Source organism: Ambystoma mexicanum, chromosome 2q, assembly GCF_040938575.1.
Source record: "Ambystoma mexicanum isolate Mex_15411 chromosome 2q, UKY_AmexF1_1, whole genome shotgun sequence".
In the NCBI taxonomy this organism is placed as follows: Eukaryota; Metazoa; Chordata; class Amphibia; order Caudata; family Ambystomatidae; genus Ambystoma; species Ambystoma mexicanum.
The window spans coordinates 88885761-88912001 of record NC_090924.1 but is presented as its reverse complement, the minus strand read 5'-3'; the positions used below and the strand labels follow the sequence as shown (position 1 = coordinate 88912001).

Below are 26241 nucleotides of genomic sequence, written 5' to 3'. Positions count from 1 at the left end.
CTTTGCATCAAGGTCAACAGTTCAACATCTGCTATTGTGGTTTCCTGTTATCTGTTATTCGCTCTCTCTCGTGCCCTTCTGTGTATCTCTGTGCACGAGGCTGTGCTTACTCATTCCTTCCCCACCCGTAATCTGCAGATAGTTTTAGCAGGCTCAACATGCTTCGACATACAGTGACCAAACACAATTCTTCTGTTAAAACAAGTTCTTGCCAGGTCAGCAGGTCTCTTTCTAGTTTGCAATTGCTATTCATATATGGCCATTAAACGCCACCGTATAAAAGAGAAGGCCTCTTCTTTTAGCAAAAAGTACATTCTTTTAACGCATATGATGATTAGTACAAACTCCAAGTGTGAGCACAACATTACATATGTATGCGTACCTTCACACCAGCTCGGAAGATTATTCCTGGAGGATCTTCTGTCGTCGGATTCTGAAGATTCGAACCTGCAGCAGGGCTTCACTGGGCGGTTCAGTCGTTGTAGGGGTCCTCTTCCATCAGCTCCTCGTTGGTTCTTTCGTTCCAGTGGCGACTCTGCCTTTCCAGTCCCAGAGACCTGCTTTTTATGCAGTCCTGTCCCCCCCCCCCCCCCTTCACACAGCCTGGCTGTCAATCACACAGCTGGGTGGCTGTCCTGGCAAGGGCATTCACCCAGCCAATCAAACAGTCTTGGGTTACCAAGGGAACCCATGGCAGGGGTCCTACGCCCCCTCACATCCTGCCTACCCAGACTTTCAGGCGCCTTACGGAGGGCTTCTGTGCAGAAGCCCGCAAAAAGATGGCGAACAAAGGGACCAAACCTGGTTTGGCGCGCAGAGGAAGACTTTAACAAAAAGAAATGGCAAATAAACCCAGCCAGAGCCGAAATAAAATATATTTGGTCAAGCGGGTTTATGTTCGAGGTTAATAAAATAGCCTAAAACAAAGCCATTGTTTAAGATAACCGCAGTATTAAAAAAATAGGGTAGTTACCACTGCCATCAGCCAAGTCTTGATGAAAAGGGAGCGAAACAGTGCTCCAAGAGAAGCAGACAAAAAGGGATAAGATTTAACCCTTTCCAATACTGCCGGTAAAATGGGGTTGTACTGGGTCTGTGATTTAAAGAGACTACATAAAGTTAATAGCAACTTTACATGTTTCTGGGAGACAATAGTCAGTCCCAGAAACATTGAGTCAGCGGCAAGTCTAAAAGAACCCTGTGTCACTGCACTGAAGGTGCTGTGTAACGCGCAAAAAATGATGCTCATGGAGTAGGTGAGGCTCCAGAGCCCAAGATCACACAAATGGTAAAAACACATGTAAGAGTGGGGGGAAAAGGCTCACACTCTTACCAGGTGAAAAAATTAAACCCTAGACGTTTAGCAAAGCTGCTGAGGGACTCCGTAGGTAAGGGAAATCGGCCATTTATGAGAATTCTCCCCAACACTATTATTGCCCTCTATCTGTGTATCTCTTCAAAATCACCTGTATTTCCTGCAAAATTACCTGTATTAATTGCTGATCTGTGTTCATGATTCTGTAACATCTGTATAAGCTTTAAGCGCCCAGTTACCTGAGCGTTCGGTGAACGGTACAAATAGAAACTAAACTAAAAAATGAAAGTTACATTTGTAATTGAAATAGAAACTCAGCAAAACCTGTCCCTGTTATAATCAGATAGGTATTTAACTTTATGTAGCCCTTCATTCATGGCTCGTCCAACATCTAGGCAATGTGATTATTATCAAAACACAAGAGAACACTAGGTATTTTCAACCCCGGTCACACCTGGTTGATTTAATAGACCTAGAACAAAAAGGACAGGTGGAATGCATCTGTCTAGGGAATGCAAATAGACCAAATCATCCACCACTGTTAAAATATTCAAAGAAAATATTTTTTAGACAATTCAATTCTCATTCTCAGAACTCCTAATTTTTTCTAAAATCCATGAATGGAATCTATATAATGCATTACAAATTATATTGATACAATACAGATCAGCTTCTCCTATTTGAACACTTAAGAAACTCGCAATACTCAAAACTGAGTGAAATGCACACCATCCAGAAAATACCCTCCACAAAATAAAATAATGTATATAACCTAATTACACCTAAACAAGTGTACAAAATCAAAATAAATTTGACATCAATAATACACAAGATTGCCGACTTCCCACAATGAAATGTCAAAAACAAAATAACAAAGCTAATGTAATAACTACCTGTCTAGCTGGTATGTATTACCTGGTCATTCTAAATAACTCATAAGATCCATAATTCCCATACCATAGTCGATACTCGACTAACTGACCTCTGAAGGATGGAAGCCAGTAAGATAGCCCAGCTGGTTGAGCACTCGGAGCTACAATATGTGCGTGATCTGTAGGTTGCAGGTTCGAATCCCAACAAGGTCAACTAAGCCGTTTATTCTTTCAAGGTCGATGGAGTACTGACTTTGGTTTGGTGATATTGTGATAAATATGTTCTATGCATCGTGCTTTGCCAAACGCGCTATATAAATGAGCATTTGACCATGAGATTAGATATAGAATTTAGCATGCAGTCCTTCCCTCTCTTCACTGTTGTATCCTAACATTGGCATACAATTAGGTAGTAATGGCTCCAGGAAATCAGGACTTTCATTCAACATCAAGACAATTGTGCTTGCTTTACTATGTAATTGGCTGGATTTTTGTGTTTTCAACTTTTAAATGTATACAAGCAAGATCAAATGGTCAGACCGTGGGGAAAAAAAATGAAAGGTGTTTTCTGTCACAATGCAGAAAGCTGCCGTATAGTAATTTCCATACAGTTTTTTGCACATTGTCGGCTGGATGTGACATAAATTTTACTCTCTTGCAAAGGACAAAAGTCATTTGTACTTTCTTAAAATCACAAGAATGGCACAGAGTTATTCTAGGCAGGTAAAACCTACTATGTTATATACTATTAGTTGCTTTTCAGCTCAGTTGATCATAGTAAGGTAAGCAGTAACTTACAAGGCAGACCAAGGTCAGCAAAACCTGTAATACTTATTTTGAATCACACACAGCTATTCAAGGTAAGAAAAACCTATGGCAGACTTATTCTAGACCTGCTGTACAGCAGGTATGGGGAAGCAAGACCCATTTGGGGAACTTGTACACTCATTTTCTTAAATAATTGGTTCAACAGCATTACCTCTGGGAAGAGGCAAAACCAATTCACAGGTGAGTAAAATAACCATACGTATGCTTTTCAGAATGGCAGAACACCTTCAAGGTAAGTAAGAACTTGTAACTGTTCACTCTGTTACCAACCAACTATTTTACAAGTACATACACTTTTTAACACTTCTAGACAATCCTTAGAAGTCTTTCCCTATTCTTGGAGCATGAGTGTTCTCAGTGGCAGAAGAGGGGCATGGGGGGACATCACGACTCCAAGATGGCCACCGACACGTGGTAAACTTCGGCACCGGCTCTGCATGCCCTATGGAGAATCTGAGGCTCCCCAACCAACCTGGCGCAATCGGAATCCACCCAGTCTGCGGATTAGTGTTGTGGAACATTGCAGGCTTAAGCTCACATACCTGCAGATAGGTGGTCGAACGGTTGCCGCCCAAGTAATACAGAAGAGGGACATTGCTATTCCAGTACACTGCAGCCACAACAGAAAGGTGTAGCAGGGGCGTGCTGGAGGGAGGATTCGGCCCAGGGCCTTTATGCAGCCCCTGGAGAGGAGAGCAGCAGCAACGCCGTCGCAGCAAGATCCTGTCATACAAGGTGCCTGCGGCAGCCCAGGTGTGCAGTGAGGGAGGGGCTGCAATTGCTGGCAGCCAGATACAGAGCCAGGAAGGGTCCGGGAAGGCCTGCACCTCTTGCAGTGTTGGGGGTGATGCCCCAGTCGATCCGAGGAGATGGGGCGAGGAGAAAGACACAGTGAAGCCTCGGGAGGAAGCAGACTCCCCCAACACCGGGCTGTAATGTTGCAGGGCAAATGCTGTGGGAGGAGCCGACCTGCTGCAAGGGAGAGCAGGCACATCCCTGTTGCTTGGAGCGGAGGTCCAGAGAGAGGTGCCGGCCCCCTGGGTTTGCCACAACCAGGTGGGCCGAGCATGTAGCACCACAGGCGGTAAGGAGGCAGGCGCCTCTGGCTCCAATATGTTTGGAAAGACCGGATGTGGGGGAGGATCCTGAAACTCCCCTGTCCTTTGTCTCTCGGAATGCCTGCATGGAACCAGTCCTGATTGGCTGGCTGGCTGGCCACCCTGCTGTTTGATTGGCCGCCTAGGCAGTGCATGAATGGGAGAAACCTTAAAAGGTGAGGGTTTTGAGACTAGTCGACCACTGGGAGAAATACCCGATGAAACTGTGAACAAAGCTTGCTGCAACCTCCTGGACCTTTGAAATGCCCTGTGAAGCCCTGCTGCTGTGCTGAAACTCATTTTTCTAATGGACAAGGGAAGACTTCTTCCATTGGGTTAGTGGGACCGACTAACTCCACTGGACCATCTTCCTGACTGGCTGTACTACTTTGCTACTGCAAAGAGTGCCAGGGGTCGAGAAATATGTTGTCGGATGCAACGTCTGAAATCCGTACAGAAACTCCAGGAGTCTCGAAGCTGGACGACCAGAGCTCTTCCCCTCACCAGAGTGCAGGACCCAAGGAGCGAAAGAAGCCGTACTGGTATCCGAGATCCGTGACTTTGCTGTTTACCAAGTGCTGAAACTGCGAAGTGCCGCTGAACCTAAAAAAGCCCATAGCTGCAGACGGCCTGGCCTCCCTCTTGTCCCCACAGCTGAGGCTCAAGAACAAAGGGTCTACATTGCAGCAACAGGACAGAATCCAGCTGGATAACTCTTCTTCAAACCAGACATACTGTTTAGACTTGGGTTCTCAGTGTCTTTGAGCTGTGCGTTTCTCAGTTGAGACTTGAAGTGGCTTATGCTTAGAGTTGATTTTTCACAGGCTTAAGAGCGTGTGACCTACAAGTTATTTTTCTAACAAATTTCTAAATGTTTTCACGACCTTTTTATCGATGTGCCTCAGCTCCATAGACTGTGTTCCAATTGACTTTCGCTGTCCTGGCTGGCTGTCCTGGCTCCCTGCGGACTCCTTTAGCCCATTGACTTTGATACTTTTGGCCCCTCCAAGGTGGTAACTTGTTTGGGAGTGTTACTGCTGGCAAAGGCGTCTAATTTCATTGGAAGATTTAGTTGTCCTTGCACATACTGAGAACCTTTTTATTTTTTTTCTTCCTTAAACCTTTCCTTTCTGCCACCTCGGAATCTTCAAAGTATGAATAGTGATATATAAATGCCATTACGGTCCTTGTGAATTAAGTCACCTCAGGGTGTAGAAAGTGTATAAGGAGCCTATCCAAAGAGTATCCACTAACTTGTTTGATTCTGAAAAGTTTTTTAAATTAGATTTACAGTGTTGCATATCTTGCCCTTTGAACGCGTATTGAAAAATTGATGTTAAATAAGTAAATAACTAACTGAAACCAAAGTGTTAGTGTTACTTGTATTTGCGAATTTCATTGCTAGAGCTCACATTTACCCCTCTTGAGATGAGCCTGGCTGCTCAGTCACACTAACAACTTGTGTAGTACAGACCTATACCAAAAGGTGGATTTCCTAATACCAAGTAAATAAGTGTTGTGTAATCTCAGTGTGACTGCACCAATTCTGCCACAAGGCTGCTCCCGTGTCAGCCTCATGGAGACACCATGATGCCACTTACTGCAAAACCCCTGTCACTGAAGTTCCACCCAACCAATGGATAACCATTATGACCTCACAAACTACTGATCTGTAAATCACAGGAGCCTTTTCCTCATCTACTTGCCAGGTAAACGGGGAAAGCTGCATTCTAATGCTCCTAAATAACATTGGGTGGAAGTGTGTGGAGGGCGCGGGGGGGTGGTGGTTATAACATTTTGCTAATGCCATATAGATCGTGCTTCGTTCCGCAGCCACTCTGGCCAGACGAGAATAAAGCTGTTGAAGAATGATTGCTGCTAATCCATAACCGATCCCAGTACTAGCACAACCAATAAGTTCTGCAATTGCTGTATTTGGAAACGTTTGTTATTTTACAGCATACCACCAGTTAACACAACTTTAACTGCTCACTGACTTTGGGTGGCTGGGGCTAGGTTCTGTCTTTATATTGCCAGAGCAAGTTTGAGGGATAGGCCTACATCCGCTTTCAATCTCCTTGTGAATAAGTTTACATTCACTAAGCTGCCCTACAATAATTTTCTTTGATCTGTTAAGACTTCTCTGCCAATTTCCGCGCAGTGACTCTGTTGGTGTCTTAATTCTGAGCAATTTGCAGTATACTTTGTTCCTGTATATTGAGTTCTTTTTTTTAATTATTTTTTTTTTCCTCGTCAGTGCTTCACTGTAGATGCTCCAAATGCTTTTCACTCCCGGCAAAGCGTCGACTACGGAAACGTCCACGATTGCTGACCTTGCTGAGCCTCCCTGAAGATGTTCTTTTATACATATTAAAATGTCTTGCTGCCGAAGATATCCTCTCTGTGAGAGCTGTGAGTGTGCTATCCTATCCTTCTCAAGCACTCTTTTACTCGTCGATCTGCTGTTTGGAGTGGTGTTGATTGAGTTTAGTCTTTGTTGCGTGCAGTGTGTGTGTGTGAACGGTAAAGTCAAACACCACGGTTTATAATGTGTACGCCTCTCTTCCTCTGATTTAAAACCTTAATGGAAGGTACAGAAAGAGTATGATGCGTTTAAACCAGTGATGACCTCGGTATAGGCCCCATCCAGATCTTTATGGTAGTAGTAAAAGTGAAGTACATGCATAGTTCAACCATTTTTCAAATGTGTGAGTAGGAGGTGAGACCAGAGTCAAGCGGTTGGTCTTGGGGTTGCAGGGAAATAATTGGTGCAATAATCCTAAGTAGTGGCTGGTGGTGATGGGGCCACTGATCAACACTTTGTAAAAATATGTGAAACATTAATTTGAAATGGACTTGTGGGTATTTTTGCAATCTCGGTTTATTTTCACTGTAGCATTTCCACGTTCTTGCATAGTTCAAGTATCAGAACACCAGAAAAGATTTGACTGATCTGCCCTGAGAAAGCAGTAGATAAGGAAAGGGTGGGTACCTCCCTTAAACCTAAGCTTTGGAAGCATGTGCTGTTCTTGCTTTGCAAAGAATGCTGGGAGCAGGAGCACTTGGCTTCCACATGAAATGCCAACATTACCAAACAGTTAATTCTGGGAGGCCTACTAGAATTTTTACTCGCCGTTTGCAGTTGGCGAATGATGATTGGATAGTCAACTCATGGTGAGTAAGACATGATGTGCTGTGTGCATGTAGATGCATGGGGCTAACAACAAGGGACTTTATGCTCGCTAGGAGTCTTCTACTTGACATGCCCCCCCCAACCGCACCCATTTTGCTGGGAAGCACAAAGCCGCTTTGTCTCATACAGTTGGTGTCAAGCTAGCCATGCTCTTATAGGCTACAAGCAGGAGCTATGGCTCCAATTAATTTGGATGCCTGTGATGTAGCTATCCTGAGCATAAGGAGAAGTTATCCGCTGGCTGTTAACCTAGTTTTAGTCTATCATCGTTTTTATCTAAAATACGTAGGTATACTTTACATGTGGATTATCTTTACAATCGCATGCAAGCACCTTGCTAATAGGGTAGCATGGCGTGCATTCTTAAGAAAGCCATGCCTAACCGCTGTTTCCTAATCTATTTGTGCAAATTATTTCCTAGTTCTTAATAGTTTCCGCCAGCGTTGGGGATACCACCTTAAAAAGGGTGATGCAAAAAAAAAATACTGATTGAGGTGCAGATAACCAGCTTGTCCTCGAATATCTTATGGGGGTATTGAGATCTATTGCTTTTAACATGAACGTACCCACCTAATGCAGTGTACTTTCATTTTTCAGGTGCACTCACACTTTAAATATCTTGTGGATAATCACACAAGTGTATGGGCCTGTGCCTGCTTCCAGGAAGCCTGGCCTTCGCTGGACAACCTCAGGCTTTTTGAAAGGTAAGAATAGAATTGCTTTTCTTGCGTACCCCATGTCGCCAATGTTTTACTTTGTTCCCTGGTATCTTCATTACTTTTGCTGTTTTTTAAAATTTTATTTTTTACTCCATATAGATTAGTGTTGTATCGTTATGTGTTCATGCATTCTTTAATGACATATTTGTGTATTCGGCGTCCTGCATTCATCCGATTGAAATGTAAAGGGGTTCGGACGTGGAAGGTTGAATGCTGTGGCAGAGAGAGTAACAGGTGGCTGATGGCTGCGGATGGAGTGCAGGGCGACGGGTCTTTGCATTGAATAAAGTTGTATCCTTCCCTTTACTTGAGAGGTTTTTATTGTTGGATACATTACATTTGGCGACGAGGTTTGACCCGTTGCCGCTACCCACGTCGGAACAGAGGGGACAAGTTTTATCAATTAATTGGGGACACTACTGATACCAAGGAGTGAAACAATAGCCATGCAAGGTATCCATGTCCAGCCACCAGTGAGTTTGCTGCCAACTCAGCCCACAGTAGTGTGGTCAGAATGGAAAGAATGTTGGATACATTACATCCAGACAGTGGAACAGGAGGGATTGACATCCCATAGCAAGACATTTTTGCTACTCCATGCTTTAGGATTGGATGGTCAAAGGGAGTTTAGAGAGCTTCCAGAATTAAGTGGATGAAGCGCGTGACGGCGATGAATATGAGAAAGTTTTGAGACCGTTGGATAAATACTATGCGCATGAGACCAATGTAGCAATCAATAGATACAATTTCTACACTAGAATCCAAAAAGAGCAAGAAAGCATAGAGGATTATGTCTCAGCTTTAAGGTCATTGGCCCACACATGTCATTTTGGGCATGGAATCGCCCTGGATGAAGGATCAGATCATAATTCATACCAAGGACTCTTTGTTTCAAGACAGGCTATGGATGGTAGGAAACTCGTCGCTACCAGAGACCATTGCGAAAAGGATTGAACACAGTCAATTGTGTTCAAAAGAGATGAAATGCAAGAAGCAACTCAGAACATATTGCAATCTAAAAACAAATATACACAAGAGACAGAGGTTCAAGGTGGTGTTGATGCAGTACGCATCAGGAAAAGGTCTGAAGTTGTCATGAACAGAAACAAGAGCAAAGGATTCGTAAATAAGGAGGCGAGAGGAAATCGTCACCAGAGGGAAGTCGTGGGCAAGGACTGAACCCAGGACTAATCCTCCCCAAACAAGGGAAGGTGATGGGTTTTTTAGTTGTGGCAGACTAGGCCAATACACTTACTCCAGAAATTGCCCTGTAATTGGGCAAAAATGTGGGAATTGAGGAATGAAAGGTCATTTTGCAGTTACTTGCAGACGGAAAAAGAGTCATCAGCCATACAAGAAGATGATGAAGCTGATGAAGAAAGAGTATTTGTAATTCATGAACCACCTGTGTGGGAATTTAAATGCCCAAGTTGTGTAGTCGTCATAGATAATTGGAAATTGAGGGTGAAAGTCGACAGTTGCTCACCTTGGACCATTATTACGAGAGACTTAGCAGAGACTTGGCGCAGAAGGTCTCGGGTGCAATTTGAAGTCGCCAGACATAAGGAACCCAGGTGGATTTGAAGGATCAAAGATGCAGATCATAAGTTGGTTGCATTGCATTATTCAATTTAAAGATCGACAAGCTCAAAGGTTTGTGGCGGAGAAAGGAGTAATTATAATCGGATGGAGACCAAGCAGCATTAAGGATAAGAGTAGATCTGTGTAAAGAAGAACAAATACTAATTGTAAACAGTAGTAGCGAACAAGAGGAGTAAACAGTCAAACCCAGATGGTGTTTTTCAAACCAAATTGGGATTGTTAAAATTTTGCTTTTAGAATAAAACTAAAACGAGGAGCACTACCTGTAACCTGTTGCTTTGTCTGACCAGGTAGAAAAAGAACTTGGAAAACTTGAATTTGAAGGGGTAATTGAAAACATCGAATCATCACAATGGGTGAGTCCCATTGTTGTGGCCATAAAGAAAAATGGTAAGCCAAGAATATGCCTAGACTTGAGGGACGTGAATAAAAACATCATAGACATGTTTCCTTTGCCAATAATTTCGGAGATGCTGAATAGTATTGGAGGAGCAGATACTTTTACTACGTTGGACCTGTCGAGTGCATATCACCAAATATCACTCACGGAAGACTGCAGAGATATTACTGCTTTCATCACGCCTTTTGGCTTATATAGATGCAAGCAGATGCCTTTTGTGTTGGCCTCCGCAGCAGCGGTGTTTCAAAGAGTCATGACGCATGTTTTGAGAGGTTTAGCTGGGACTTTAGTATATCGGGTGATATCATTGTTTTTAGTAAAGATGCTGAGGAACACAAGAGATTGAATGAGGTGTTGTGGAGATTGGATGCTAGTGGTTTGAAAGTAGAGCAAAGCAAATGCAAGTTTAAGGAAGTTGAGTACTTGGGACATATTATAAATGGAAGAGGGTACAAACCCAAGGTAAGAGGCCATGAGGGCGATCAAAGATGCACCTGAACCCACTAATAAAGATGAACTGAGGTCATTTCTTGGTTTATGCGAATATTAAAATGAATTTGTCAAGAATTTTGCTAGTGTCACTGAACCGTTAAGGAAACTACTTGGACGTAAAGTTTGTTTGGGGATAATGAATGCAAAAGAGCAGCAGATTGTATCAAAGCAAGCATCTATTGAGCTGTAGAATTGGGAGGGTTTGTGTATGGAAGACGGACAAGAGTCAAAGTAGATGCCAGTGGCAGTGGACTAGGGGCTGTGTTGTCGCATATCACAGAAGATGGTTAGGCGAAGGTCATTAATCTCGTGTCCAGAGCAATATCTGATACTGAAAGCAGATATTCAGTTATTGAAAGGGAAATGCCAGCCTGCATTTGAGCAATTAATTACTTTAGGAAATATTTATGGGGAAATAAATGTGTAGTACAAACGGATCACAAGCCTCTAGTGGAAGTACTTACTGTACATGGAAAATGTAGGGCCTCTCCCAGATTGAGTTTCAGGTAACCAGATTATAATTTTATAGTGTATGTTCCAGGAAAAAGAAACGTGATAGCTGTGTTTTTTTATTTTTTTTTTTATCTAGATTACCCATAGTTGATAGTGACATGGTGGTTGAAGATTGCAAAGTGGTAGCAACAGTTTTTGAAGTGACGTCAAGGGAAGCATGGTTAAATGAACTTGCCAAGGATGAAGCTCTTCTTCAGGTCATGAATTATACTGAGTGAGCTTGGCCTGAAAAAAGGTTGGATAATGAGTGTGCAAAATTTTGGGAAGTCGTAGAAGATGATTTGTTACTAAGAGGAGATAAGTTGGTGCCTCCACAAAGATTACGTGAGGATTTAATTGAAAAGAATCTAAGAACATCCAGGTATTACGGGAACAAAAAACAATCTAAGAATGAATTGTTGGTGGCCTGGTATTGATTTAATGGTTGAAAGACTTGTCCGAGATTGGCCATTCCAGAATAGTGACTAGTTTTAACAGTCACTGATTCGGACCTATCATCATGTCTAAAATTGAAGCGCCATGGGACAGGTTAGGTATTGATATTCTAGGACCATATGAACTTTTGAGATAAGAAGGTAAGTTTGTTTGTGTTGGTGGATTATTATTCAGGATGGGTGGAAGTCAAGATGGTGAATAAGATTGGTTCGGGTGAAGTTATAGGATTTTTGTTACAGGTGTTCAGAAGAGGGGGATAACCTAAAGTCATCATTGGTGACAATGGTGTACAGTTTCGAAGCAAGAAAATGAGTTTGCTAAATGTTCAGGGATAGATTGGAGATTCTCAGCGTATCACCCTCAAACCAATGGTTTGGTGGAGAGATGCAATAGTCATTGTAGAGACAATTGAACAAGCCTTGAGAAATAATATGCCTGTGGATGAGGCGCTCAAAGAGAAAATTAGGAGCAGCAGGATTTCTGTTAGGAGGGACACAGGAAAGTCTCCATTTGAGATGAGAGGCATTGCCAAACACATTACTCGATCCTAGTTGGGGTAACTATAGGAAAAGGAAAGTTTGTGACGAAAAGGATATTGGTGATAAGGAGTGTGTTGAAAAGAACAGGTGGAAGATTGTACCAGGTGACTTTGTAAGGATCGAAAAGGTGAGTCTAAACACTCTAACCCTGTAAAGGCAATAGAGTTATTCAGAAGAGCAGTTAGAGTCCGAGGCGGATCAGTGTGGAATTTAGACAGGATCAGCAAATGGAATTGGAGGGGTGAGGGTGTTCTAAATGAATGCATTAGGAAGAAGGATAACAGAAGAGCTATTGATCGATTTGATAATATTTCACGCCCAATGCATAGCGAGTTTAATCAACAGGCAAGTGAGGGGAGTGAAGTGAGTGTACATGGAGATGTGAATGTGCAACAGACAAATGAAGTGAGAAGAAGATTATGTACATGGAGCTGAGCATGTTAGTGATATTGATGGTGGTAGATTTGTTCGTGGTGCACGGATTAGGAACATGCCGTTTTGGTCTAAGGACTACTTTGTTTTCTGGTTTGACATCAATGATATAAGTGATTTTGTTAATATTGTTCAGCCTATTTACAATTATCCTTTACATTTTCCTGTTTATAGAACATGATATAGGAACATGTTAAGTTTGATTTCCTCCTTTGTTTTTCTTTTTATGTTTTGTTTTAAAGGAGGGGGGTAGTGTTGTATAGTTATGTGTTCATACATTCTTTAATGACATATTTGTGTATTTGGCATCCTGCATCCATCGACATGGAGAATAATGTTGATTGAAATGTAAAGGGGTTCGGACGTGGAAGGTTGAATGCGGTGGCAGAGAGAGTAACTGGTGGCTGATGGCAGCGGATGGAGTGCAGGGTGCCGGGTCTTTGCATTGAATAAATTTGTATCCTTCCCTTTACTTTGCGAGGTTTTTATTGCTGGATACATCAATTAGCACTGACAGCAGATGTAGTATTCCTTTGTAAAAGAGCATTTTTTTTTCTCAGATTTGCAACTTTTGCAGAAAGGCATAAGATTGAATACATTAAGACCGGTGGGTAATATTTAGTCAAGTTCTTTAACCTGCAAACAAAGCTTAATCTGCCACAAAAGCGGGCTGATCGTTGGCCTTCGTGTTGTGTTTTCCTCATCACGTAGAAATGCTTGTTAATGGGTGGTTATTTTAAACTGATCTCTCTACAGCAGTTGCAAGGGTTTCTGACTGTTGCCCTTCGTATTAAGAGTACAGGAAATGATCAGAAAAAGGAACCATTGTAAAGGTGTCGCCAACAGACCAGCTTTGAAACAAGAGCCTTATCGTTTTGTTGTGTCGTATTAAGAGATTACATTTGGATGGGTCATGGAAGTGTAGGTTTCTCTAATTCCAGAGTAAGGCTGTCTGCCTGCTGAGGAAAGTTTAAAGCAAAGGACCCATTGGGCAGGAGTGATTGAGGGCTCTGTGTAGAGAGGAGGTGGAACTTAAGGTTGGAGTTATTGGCTGTCACAAGTGGGTCAATGATTAACTACTATTGTTATAAGGGGTATTGTTATTAGGGGTATGACTGGCTGGAAACAGCCTTGTCACCTAATCACTTTATATTAGCAAAACCTGATCTGCCCGGGATCACTGAATTTGTTCAAGTGGAAAATCTCTTTCATGTCATCTGTCGTCCCTTCCAAAATCTTCTACTCTCCCCTTCCATTGTTTCTCCCCACTCATTTCAGCCCTCTCCCCTTTCGGGCACCCCACCAACCACCACCACCCCCTTGTAAGGCAAACATTTGCTGCAACATGGTAAATGAAAACTACTCCTCCGACCCTTTCACATAAGCGTGACTGGTGCATCCCACTTACACATGTCCTAAGAATGCTATGTACTTTTATTATTAAATGTGCACTGATTAAGCTATAGAAAGTACAAAACCAGAGCATTGGAGAAGCAACACCCACCCTGTTTACCTCCTTCCCCAAGCACTTCCCACTGTCGCCTTACCTTGACTGGGAACATTTAGAGCACTGCCTCATTTGCGAGGCCTTATTCCATCTCGGATCACGTACGGTCCAACAATCCCTCTGGCCCCAGAGGTGTGAGGCTTACAGTTGTGGCATCTTGAAGACTCCCAAAATTCCCCCTCCCCCGGGGTACTAGTAAGCAGAAGAAAGCTATGTGCAATTGGAAATGTAACCAATGTCCTTGAGGTGGCATAAACGTTTGGAAACAAAGGTTATTTATATATGGATCAACACTATTCCAAGAAGCCTCGCTCTTGGTTTAATAGTGTACTTTGTGAATGTTAGGTAAGGATTGCTGTATCTGTGTGAGTCTACACAAGCCTCATCTGCTTGGTATTCAGTAACCCACCTTTTGGTATAGGTGTGTACTTCACATGTTAGTGTGACTGAGCAGCAGCCAAACTACCATCTCGAGGGGTACATGTGAGCTGTACAGCTGTAGGAATGAAATTCGTAAATACAATTAACTCTTCCACTCCAGGTTTCAATTATAAAAAGTTTAACATCAATTTTTAAATAACCATTCTTTAAAAAGAGCAAGATATGTAACTCTGTAAATATACTTTTCAGAATCAAACGGGTTAGTGGATACTTTTTTGGATATGCTTCTTACACACTTCCTACACCCTGAGGTGACTTCATTCACAAGGACACTAATGGCATTTATCTCACTAGTTATACTTCGCAGCTTCTGAGTTGGCAGAAAGGAAAGGTTTAAGGAAGGAAAAGGTTCACAGGTTCTCAGTATGTGAGAGAACAACATTTTTCAATGAATCTAGACAAGCCACACGCCTTTCCCAGCAGTAAATCTTACAAGTTAACCACCTCTGAGGGACAAACGGTATCGGTCAATGGGCTAGAAGAGTCTGCAGGGATCCAGCACAGCCAGAAGTCAATTGGAACAGTTTATGGAGCTGAGGCACTCCTTAGAAAGTCTTCTACAAAGTTAGAGAATTTGTAGAAAAATCACTCGTAGGGTCACAAACTGTTAAACCTGTGAAAAACAGTTGGAATCAACTCGAAGGGTAAGCCACTGCAAGTCTCAACTAAGGAAAGCCTAACTCCAAGACACTGAGGTAAGTACCCCAATACTCAACAGTATCTATGGTTTGAAGAAGAGTGGTCCTGGATTGTTGCAGCGATGCAGACCCTGGGTTCCTGAGCCTCAGTCGTGGGGACCTACAATTTGTAGGTCAGCTGCCGCTACAGGCTCTTCTCGATTCGGCAGCACTTCACGGTTTCAGTGCTTGGTAAACTGCACCGTCTTGGATACCATTTGGGCTTCCTTGGGTCCTGTACTCTGGTGAGGGGACACGAGCTCTGGTCTTCCTGCTTCTGGAGAGTCATTGGGAGACTCCTGGAGCTTCTGGCTGGATTTCAGATGTTGCCACTAGGTGTGTGCTGGATCTCCAAAAAGAAAAGGTACGTGAAATCCATTCACTTTACTATTCTTGGGAACAATAGTTCACACACACACGAAAAGGTATTTAAACCGTATGAGAAATCTAAGTGAGTTCTGTCACTGCACTGAAGGTGCTGTGTCGCCATACAAAAAGTAGATGCCTATGGAGGTTTCAGACTCCAAAACAAGAGGAAATCCATAATCCAAATCGGGTTAAAACGCATGAGAGAGTAAAGGTCTCACTCCAGGGTTAAAATAAAAAAAGTCCAGCAAAAGAGTTGTGGGGGGTACTCGGTCTCCAAGGTTGAAGGGGGAATTAGCACAGAAATGAGAATGATCCCTATCGGTGAACTGAATCAGTACCATGGTAACTTAATTTTTGCAGGTAAGCAGGGTGATATTCAATCATTCACCCGGATCACACCTTTTGGTTAAGTGGTGAAGCCAGAATTTGGTTGGATCCAGTAACCGGTTTGGGTTAAAAATCGAAACAAAATATTTTATTTTTTTAAACCGGTGGCTTGAAGTGCATGTTACCAAGATTTTCATATTGGTGACCTGTCTCAACCCAGAACTTTTTGCTCGGACTTGATAACTATTTGACCTTGTCCCTAGGTGAGTGGGGCTTTTTTTTAGTTTTTTTTTTTTTTTTTCCCCCCTCCTAGCTCTTTATGGGCGTTTTATGTCTCCCCACAGTGTATGGTTGAAGTGAGTTTCCCATAACATTTGGGCTTCCCTGTTAATATCTTTCATGTACTTGGGTGACGTGCTGTTCCCCAAGTAGTAGAGGGATTTTTATCACCTTTACTTTTTGTATAAGTGTAAGTGAGCCAGCACACGCCACCTTATGTGGAGTGCTTTGGGGGGGGATACAAAGTATGCCTGTTGGGTAAGATTTTCATATGAATGATGAATCTTCCTGAGATGTCAGCCCCAGCCCCAGAACTTTTTTGCTTTTACTGGTGGATTATTTATCATTAAACCTTTTCCCACACCTCTTTGACAACTGTTTGGCAATATGTGCCTATTGTTGCTGGGTTGCTCTAGGGGCTCTCCTTTTAACTTTGTCTGGCTAACCTTGAGAACTACAGTTCCCAAGGGTAGAAAGGATCATTGGGTCCCTTTTACATTTTATCAGGTGAGACCAGCACCCCCACCCACCTTATGTGGAGTGCTGGAGAAATGCTGATTATCCCCTTTCTCCTTTTAAATGTAACATTTGTTACAAGGACAAAATAACTTTAATGGCTGGTGGCAGTGAACCTTTTTATTCATCCGGTGCACCTTTACCGCAGGCTGTAAACGCCCCCCCCCCCCCCCCACCCACTCGTAAAGGCACTCATGGGTGCTCATTTTACCAAAACGGCTCCTGCCTTTTTTTCGCCATTTTAGTGTTTCTTGTTCTGACCTCCAGGGTGGGAAATTCTTTTGTGTGATTTTTATCTTCGGCAGGAGTCTTGTGGACTCCAGATTGTCCAGGCTCCAGATTGTCTGTGAAGGGAGGGAGGAGTCCAAAACTCTGCAGTCCTTTGTCACCCAGTTCAAACTGAGAGGCTGGCTGTCCTGAAAGTAGCTGCACTTGGCTACCCTCAATTCTCTTTCTATTAAACATGCCTCAGATATCTGTCACCTCCTTGAAGACCTTGACGTTATTGCCCTTACTGACACCTGGTTCAAAGTTAGCACCGACACTGCTTTGGCACTCTTCCTGACGGCTACACGATCATGTCTAATCCCTGACCCTCCCGATCTAGTGGTGAAGTGGCTCTGATTTTCTGTGAGTTTCTTCCGACTCCATCATCCCCCACTCAATCCTACTCTTCCTTTGAAAGCCTAGTCTGCCGGATCTGTGTCCCTTTCTTTGTTACTCTTGCTACCATTTACAACCCCCCCTGCCCAACCTCTAACCCCCCCAACCTCTTCGTGGGTCCTTCCCTCTTCCTCTCTGAATGGGCCGACCTCTCCCCTTCTTGCCTCCTCCGCCAAATGTATCTATGTATCTTCCTTGGGGACTTCAACATGTACATCGACTCCCTGTTGGTGACCATCTTTTGCCAAAAGGTTGTCGAAGATTAAGACACTATGGATAGTCTTAAAAATGACACACCTAAAGTGAAAAAGATTCAGAGTGTGTGGGAAGGTTCCCACTCAGAGCTATAAGGGAACATAATCCACCAGTAACAGAAAAGCGTTCTGGGATTGACCCAGGTCAGGAAGATTTATCATTATGAAAATCTTACCCAACAACCCCAATACTAGTATACTTCTGACCCACGGAACAGCCAAATCCGTCCAAATCTTTGCTAAGCTCTAGGTGAACCTCCAGAGACACAATCCGGCCTGTCCAAGTCCCACTTCAACAGAGTGCAGGACTTCAGGAACCGACGAAGACAATTCTGGGGAATTGCGTCCTTTGATGGTGCTGCACAAAAGATGCCAAAACCACAGAGTGACCAGAGAAGTTGCTGAAAGCCCTGCCAGCGGCCCTTCCTCAAGACTGCTGCAGAGATCCCATCCATTGTGCTGCCGTTGGTCATCAGACCAAAGGGCCTGGTGCTGCCACGTCAAGAATCCAGCCACAATTCTTCAAACCTAAGGTACTGTGGGGGAAAAAGATTGCTTACCTTGATCCATGAAGTCGCTCGAGGGCGTTGAGTGCACATTGGTGTCCAGGATACCCCCCTCTTACCTGCGACTCAAGCGGCTGCTTGTGCCCTTTTAGCAAGTCCTTAACAGGGTTTCCAATGTTGGTTTAATCTTACTACATCAGAGCCACTAAGTATCCCCAGGAACTTTTCGTAGTCTACTGCTTGCCAAGACGTAAGCCCTCTGCGAACTGCTTTTAGCTAGGGTGTTTGGGTACTTGAAAGACTTGCTCTGCGAAGAAACTGCCTCCTAGAACCTTAAGCCTTGCTTGTATCAATTTCTATCTTCTATATGCATGCAGAGTAAATGTAACTGTATTTCTTCTAAGATTTGCGAGTGTGCATTACGATACGATAGAACTGTCATTACTGTCCAAACCTGTAACAAATGTAACGGCGAGCAAGGACAAACTAAGCAGTGGCCTTCGGAAAAGTATTCCTTAATTGTTTTGGTTAATTATGCTAAGTATTTAAGTGATTCTTGTGTAAATATAATCTAAATGTGTTTTATGTGCATTACTAACAAGGTTCAGTGTACACCTCACATCTTCAGATAAGCCGGACTGCTCTGCCACTCTACCAAGGTTCCATGAGTAGTGGAGGGGACCTTCATACAATTGGGATAGGTTTGTGACCTTCCAGAGGACTTCGCAAAAACTCGCCTAGGGTGCATTTGGCATTTCATCTGTGAAAGGGCTGAAAGTATGATATATGGCATTTGTAAAGCGCCTATACACAAGTGTTTTAAGGCGCGGACTGGACTGCCCAGAATGCCATTGAATCAACCACTTTCTTAACCGCTTACTTTCCTGCAATCATCCTCCCACTACATTGTCACTTTGACCCAGGTCAATTCTCACCCCTTTGTCCCCTTACCTCCTGCTTTGTCGTAACTTTCTGCAAGACTGTGTGTTCCACATTTAAAAACATTTTTTATTTGAATTCCCTTTAGAGCTGCTGAATGTGGGAATTTTGAAGCTGCTGTCAAATTGGGAATTGCGTATCTCTACAATGAAGGGCGTAAGTGAGATTTCTACTATAGTGTTCTGGAGCGAGTAGCTTTGTGTTCTTGATTTTCACTTTTACCTTGTGAATTGTCTAGTTTCAGTTTCTGACGAGGGTCGTGCAGAGGTCAATGGACTGAAGGCATCACGTTTCTTTAGCTTGACGGAGCGTCTGAATGCAAGTACCAATCCCTTCATCTGGCTGTTTATCAGACCGCCATGGTCTGCCACTGGGAGCTGTTGTAAGGCGGTTGTCTACGAGAGTCTCAAAGAAGAATGCCAATCACAGACTGTGAGTATATCCTGGCTTTTATTTGCATATTGCTTCTCAAATTTGCTGAGGGGGGGGGGGGCATAAACTGCTCATTTCATGTTATTTGGTAGTGATTGAGTGGGCTACTATAACAAGGCAGCTCCATGTGATTTGTTTTGTAGTTATGTGCAAGTATGCAATTGTGTAAAATCAATTGCAAGTTTTATGAGGAGGAATCACAGGAACCCCCCCCCCCCCCCCCCCCCCCCAGCTTTACAGAAATCAGACTTAAGTCAATACCCCACCCAACACAGTACCTCCGTGCAGAAGCGAGTTGCAGCAGGATCTGTGGCCAAAAAGGCGGTTGATTTGATTCCTTGTAATGAAGATATAAGACCGGACTTTGGAAGGGATTTTGCAGTCGGGATCAACAGAGAAGGCTCCATTCGACGGAGACCGTTCGGACTCCACTCTTAGTATAAGGCTGTACCACCCGAGCTTAGACCGAGCAGCCAGGCTTGGAAAGAGGGCTGTATTATCAGTACAAAGAAGTTGTAATACAAATGGTCCTAAGAAAAACTAAAACACTGATTTGTAAAAAAAAAAAAAATGGTTTATTTGAATAAAAGTAGGCCCAAATAAATCTTGGGGGAGGGAGGGGAATGGATACAATCTCATTATGTACAACCACAATCCTAAACACTATGCTTGAAGGTGCACAAACCAAAGCACATAACCTTATTTGGAACAACTAACAGTAGTTCTAGGGAAGTCCAAAATCAATAGATACTTTAGGGTTGTTTACAGACCCTAACAGTTCTGTGACGCTCATCAAGAAATCGCATAGTAAGTGAACTGGACAAAATACTTTTCTGAATAGTGGACCTATAACTCTCATTCAGGATAAGCTATTTTGGATGGCACACAGCTATGCAAAGTAAATAAAACCTCTGTACTTTTGTAAGGAGCTACCAGCGACCTAAAAGGTATGTATGACCTAGGCAGACTTATTCTGGTCAGGCTAACGGCAAGTATGGAGGGGAAACGAGACCCAATTGGGGCACACATTTGTTTATCCTAACAGGACTCAGAAAGTGAAAGAAGCAGCATTAGTTTTGTGAAGAGGGGAACCCCAATTCACAGGTGAGTATGTTAAGTCTTGTTAGAATGGCAAGACCGTTTCTATAGAAAGTAAGACTTTGAGAATACTTATTTAAGGAGACACACAGCTGATTCAAGGTAAGTAAATCCATTATATACTTTGAATGGCAGAACATATCTATGGTACGTACTAACTTTGTATCTATTCACTCAGTTTAAAGTTACCAACTAACTTTGTTCTACTTTACAAGGCAGACCTTTAAATTATCTAGCCCTTCCCAATTCTAGCACATGAGTTCTCTGAGGCAGAAGAGGGGCCCTAGTGGTCTAGGAGCCAGTTGCAGGCAGGGTGGGAGTGCTCAGTTGCAGGCAAAGTTCCTAAGGAAGGCTGCGCAAACCAGTAATTCAATTTGAAAGTTAGTTAGGGTCCAGGGACTTCAGAGAAGACACCCTAGGAGGATTCCAGCAGTTGGCTTGGGTGAACTGGGCGAGAGACCTCCCAATCACAGTAGCACTCCAAGGATAGTTAAGGTCGCTGCACGACGTGGGATGGCTCGCAATGTCGGTCGTCTTTGAGTCTAGCGAGTCTCACCTGACTCGGTCGGGGTCGTCCGTTTCAGGATCCCCAGGTCGATTGGAAATTGCTAGGTCTTCGTTTCTTCATTTTCCACTTTGATTTCAGCTCCATTGGTCAACTTGTCAGCAGCTTCCAGGATCAGAATTTTTATCGAACTACAGCACAACCTCGGCATTGTCTCCCTGCATAATGGGGCGGTCTGGCTGTCCAATCAGGACAGCCAGCCTCCACCCCACTGGCAGTTGATCACTTTCAGGCAGGCACGGTTGAAGACAAAGGGCTGCAGAGTTTTGCACTCCTCCCTCGCTTTGCGCCTTTCCAGACATTCTGGAGCCTGATCAGGGAATCCACAGGATTCCCGCCAAAGGCAAAACAGCCACTGAGGTCATTCCCACCTAGAAAGGCCACAGCAAACCCACAAGAAATGGCAAAAGAATTGTAGCAAACCCTTCTGTGTATTAATGAGGCTGAATTGACAGCTTGCCAGTGATAGACTAAAAAGCCATAAAAGTAGTTGCACTGCTAACAGCCATTCAAGAACACTTGCCATTGCAACAGTTATCAGGTAAGCAAGACTGGCGATGGGTTGTATCCCCCAGCACTCCACATACGGTGGGGTGTGCTGGCTCACTATAAAAGTGGCTCACTACAAAATGGGGTAATGAAAATCCATCTTTCTCCAGCATGGGGTCTGGCATGGATTCACATGCTCATGAAATTCCCAGTCAGGCTGGGAATCCTCAGTGAAAGAAAAAAAATCTGTTTCATTTCTGAACTTTATTCTAACAACCAATCACTGAGCTCTGGGACTGACTGCCCTCTACCTAAGACCCTCCTCAGGCAGCCATCTTTCTATTTTTACCGCACGTGGGAGTCCTCGTGCTTGGCTCTCAAGCTTTTACTGCAATTTTCGCTTTTTGGAAGAGTTCTACTCTATTTTTCGGTCAATCGAGCCTGTGTGCTTCATCGATCATCCTTCCAATTAACAGGGACCCGTTTTTCAGATTCTTAAGCGCCCCTCAAGGCTGTATTTTGTCGATCGTGGAAGCTTCCAGAAGATTCTTCAGGCCTACACCGCGTGGATCATGTCGGACAAGAATTCCCCTTCCCTTTTCAAGCTTTGCTCCGACTGCGGTTTGCAGAATATTTACATGGATGACAAACATTCCCAGTGCCTGTACCCAACGCATAAGGAGTAGGATTGTGCATTTGCCGTGAACTCTCAAAACGCATGTTGAAGGATTAGCATAAACGGCTGGAAGAGTGGCTGCAGACCAAGGCGTCTGCACCGGGTGGTTTCCAGAAACCTGCCTCTCCCGGATCCAGGTAAGCTGGACGGGCTTCTAAGTCCTTTGAGGGCGCCCCTCCCGCGGGAGTCGTCCAAAAGGCCAAGCACACATGTCTGCTACTGTCGGGAGTGCGCTGCGGCAGGCTCCTCGATGGCCAGTGTGCGCTCGACATCTCTGGCCGCATCAATCTCCGTCAACGCTCTGGATATTCATCCAAGAGCAAGTCAGATCACCTGGGCAAGCTGAAGGTGGCTATGGAGATAACCAAGGAGAAGACCAAACCGGGCATGGCGTCCGGCCTACCCTTGGCGGATAATGCCAAAGGAGATCTAGGGTCAGACCCAACCCCCTAAGAAGGCCAAGCAGGACAAGGTCGGGGGCGACCATGAAGACCAAGCCGTTAAAGGGCCTAGCCTGACCGTGAAGGCCAAGTTGCACCAGATGAAGGCGGCGCCCTCCATCTAGGTAGTGGTAGCGTCCCTTTCGAAGGCTGCAGGGGTGGACCTGCACCGCGCCTCTCCAACGGCAAGGGTGTCCCTTTCTCACAGTAAGGAGACTTTGTTAAGCCCATTAAGACCGTGCAGAAGAGGATGCGATCTCCCTGAGACCGTCCCCTCTGGACGCAAAGAGGGGCGTTGAGGGCCTCCAGTGCACGGATATCTCCTCTGCTAAGGCGAATGAACTCGTTTACCACCAGACCATCCAGGAGGGCTATTGCGACGAGAGAGACGTCGGTGTCGCAGCCTATGACTAGGGCGGCGACTCCTAGGATACCGACAAAGGCCTCGGCCCTGCTCGTACGCCCCAGCTGCCAATCCCTACGCCTCAGCTGCCACCTAGAGACCTTTCAATGAACATTCTCTCGACCCTTCATATGCTGGTATCTGAGATACAGAGGAGGATTGCGACGCCGCAAACTGCTAACTCGTGGGACGTGGGAACCGCCAGGCAAGAAGAGGCACCGGCACCTGCTGTCTCCTTGTCACCCTTCACCTCCTCCTCCACCCCGCACAGGTGACACTGGTCGGGCACAGCCAACGATGGCTGGATGGGCGACCTCCCGTTGCCTCCGCCCAGATCCTCCCCGCTGAATGAGATGGGATCGTTCCATGCCATGATCTCAAGAGCATCGGAGCTTTTCCACTCGCGCCGGTGGAGGGCTTTAACAGCGCTGCGATGCGAATCAGTCCCGCTCTTGGATGACATTTGGGATGAAGGACTGGCGCTCATAAAGAACCTTTCTACCGCCTCAGCGAAGAGGGACCACCCATAGAAGTATAGGGTGCTGGACTCTGCACCTGCAAGCTCAACCGTCATCGGACTCTGGTTTCTGCAGCGGCCAAGAAGTCATCGGGCTCGATGTCTTCTGCAGCGTCCACCCGAAAGTTGAGGCGAAGTTGGATGCGATGGGTAGGAGAGTTATCTACTCTGCGGTGCCTGCCATCAAGGCCGCCAATACCCTTTCTATCATGGCACGCTACGACCGGGAGCTGTGGTTTAAACTTGCACCTCTACTGGACTTCCTCTCCCGACGATGAGAGGTTAGAGGCTTAGGAGATTTTCAAGAGAGCAAAGTGGCGTCGGACCATGCCATCACAGTGGCTATGGACATCGCGGACACGGGTTTCCTCCAAATGGGCAATGGCATTTGCTGTCGTGGCTGGCTCAAGGCCACCAAATTTCAACAGGAGGTTCAGTCAAGGATTTTGGACATGCCGTTTGATGGAGACAATCTTTTCTGGAAAGTGGTGGCTGAATCCCTACAGGTCATCAAGGTGGACAGAGGCGGCACGTGCCCTGGGCACGCTACAGCAGCAACGGCCATCCTTTCGGTCCTCAGGAGTCTACCCAATCTTTGAGGGGTTTCGGCGGGGGCTCCTCTTCAACACCTGCTCAGACAACTGGAGGAGGGAGACTGTCGTCGCTGGATCGGGAGGATGCGTACTTCCACATCACCATCAAGTCTCTGCTCGGCATGTCGTCATGCATTTACCCCATCCGGCTCTGCAGGTTACGGATGCGCCCACTGCTAGAGTTCCTTGACGCCTGTTGGATCCAGGTGTCCAGAAGCTTCCAAGACAGGATTGCGCTCGACAGGGGGGTTCCATTGGGTGATAACTTGGTGGGCTGTGCGCTTGCCTCTGACCGAGGCACGGATTTCCAGGCCCCACTGCACCAGAAGACGTCATGAAGGACGCTTCCCTGGAGCCCGCGCCGGAAGTCTTCATGCCAGAGGCTGTGGCTGCTGGAGGAGAAGGCGTTGCACATTTAACGTTCTGGAGCTACGGGAGGTGTTTTGGGCCCTTAAATCCTTCCTGCCGTCCCTCAAAGGACAACACACCTCTTCAGACAACACCACCAAAATGTTTTACATCGGGAAACCGGGGGGGGTGGGGGGCACCGAATCCCCAGCGCTCTCCAAAGAGGCGCAGGATTTATGGCACTGGGCCGTCTCCCAGGGGATGTTCCTCATTCAGTTTCATCTGGCAGAAAACTGTTGCCGACTCTCTGAGCACGGAGCTTCGCTTTCCCACATGTGAGGAACTTTGGCAGGATCTGGTGCTGAACCTTTTCCTCAGGTGGGGTAATCCCCGGATAGACTTGTTTGCGGCGGTGACAAACACCAAGTGCCAGAGGTTTGCCAGCAGGTGAGCATGGGGGACGCATTCTCATGGGAGGGTCTTTCTGTATGCGTTTCCACTGTTGCCGTCGTTACATAGTCATCAGTCAACTCAAACGGTACCAGTGCCCGTATGATCCTCGTTGCACTGGCATGGCCGATGCAGATCTGGTACCTGTACCTTCTCGGCATGTCAGCGTCCCCACCAGTCAAGCTGCCGGTGGTCATGGATCTTCTCGCCAGGGAAGGAGGCGACATTCATCACAATGATCCAGGGTCTCAACCTGAAGGTCTGGCTCCTGCAGCGCTATTTCAGTGGCTACGATTTCCTGGCAGACTGCAAGGATGTTCTCGTCAAGGCTAGAGCATAGTCTACTCTGTAATGCTACAGACACAAATGGAAGCGTTTTGCGATTTGGTGCCTTCTCAGAAGATTAACCCCTTGCGGTGTCATGGCTCCTCAAGTACTTCCATAATTTCCTGTCATTGGCCAAATCTGGACTGGCCCATGCCTCCATTAAGGTACATCTGGCAGCTATCTCCCGCAACACCAGATCTCCAGGACTGTCTTCTTTGTGGTCGCACCGTCTGGTGGAGTTCATCAAAGGACTGTTCGGCTTCACCGGTGAAGGTTCCGACCCCGGCGTGGGAACTCAATTGCTGACCAGGTTCATGGAGGCCTGATTCAAACCTATGCATTCAGCTCCGCTCAAGTTTGTCATGGAATGTCTTCCTCGTTGCCGTCACCTCTGCTAGGTGAGATCCAGGCCCTGTCGTGCAAGTGGCCTTACTTGACTTTTCACGAGACGAGGGAGTTGCTACAGCTGCATTCCTCGTTGAGGACCAAGGTTCTGTCGGAATTCCGCCTCAATGAGCACTTGGTGTTGCCTGTGTTTTTTTTCTGACGCCCTCGTTGCCGGCTGAAAGGACTTTGCACTCGCTGGATGTGGCTCGTGGCCCGAAGTTTTATGTGGCCCACACAGAGTTTCTGGAAAACTGCTCAACTTTTTTGCTAACTTTGTCCTGTGAACCATGGGACGGCCCTGTCCAAGGCTTCGCTCTCCGGCTGTATGACCCACTGTCGCTAGTTGGCTAACCGAACACTGCCTGGCAGTCGGAGCCCATTCCACCAGAGCGATAGGTGCCACAATGGCATTCGGGTCTGGTGTACCCCTGCTGGACATCTGCAGGCCTGGTACGTGGAGGCCAACGCACACATTCACGAAATTCTACTGCGTCGACAGGGATTCCAGGGAGGAGTCCAGAGTCGGCCAGGCAGTGCTGCGCAACCTGTTCGCTTGAAGGTGAGTCTGGTGAGGAGGTAAGGGATGCTTATGTTAAGCCTT

General features: G+C 45.4%; 1 protein-coding gene across 1 annotated transcript in view; it reads left to right on the top strand.

Annotated features, from left to right (window-relative positions):
* CCNF (cyclin F) overlaps nt 1-26241 on the top strand; it is a 212920-nt gene that overhangs the window by 15694 nt on the left and 170985 nt on the right. Inside the window, exons 2-5 of the mRNA XM_069646925.1 lie at nt 6370-6524; nt 7903-8009; nt 19004-19071; nt 19154-19347. Coding sequence (XP_069503026.1) covers nt 6370-6524; nt 7903-8009; nt 19004-19071; nt 19154-19347 — 524 coding nt within the window. The remainder of the gene's footprint in view (nt 1-6369; nt 6525-7902; nt 8010-19003; nt 19072-19153; nt 19348-26241) is intronic.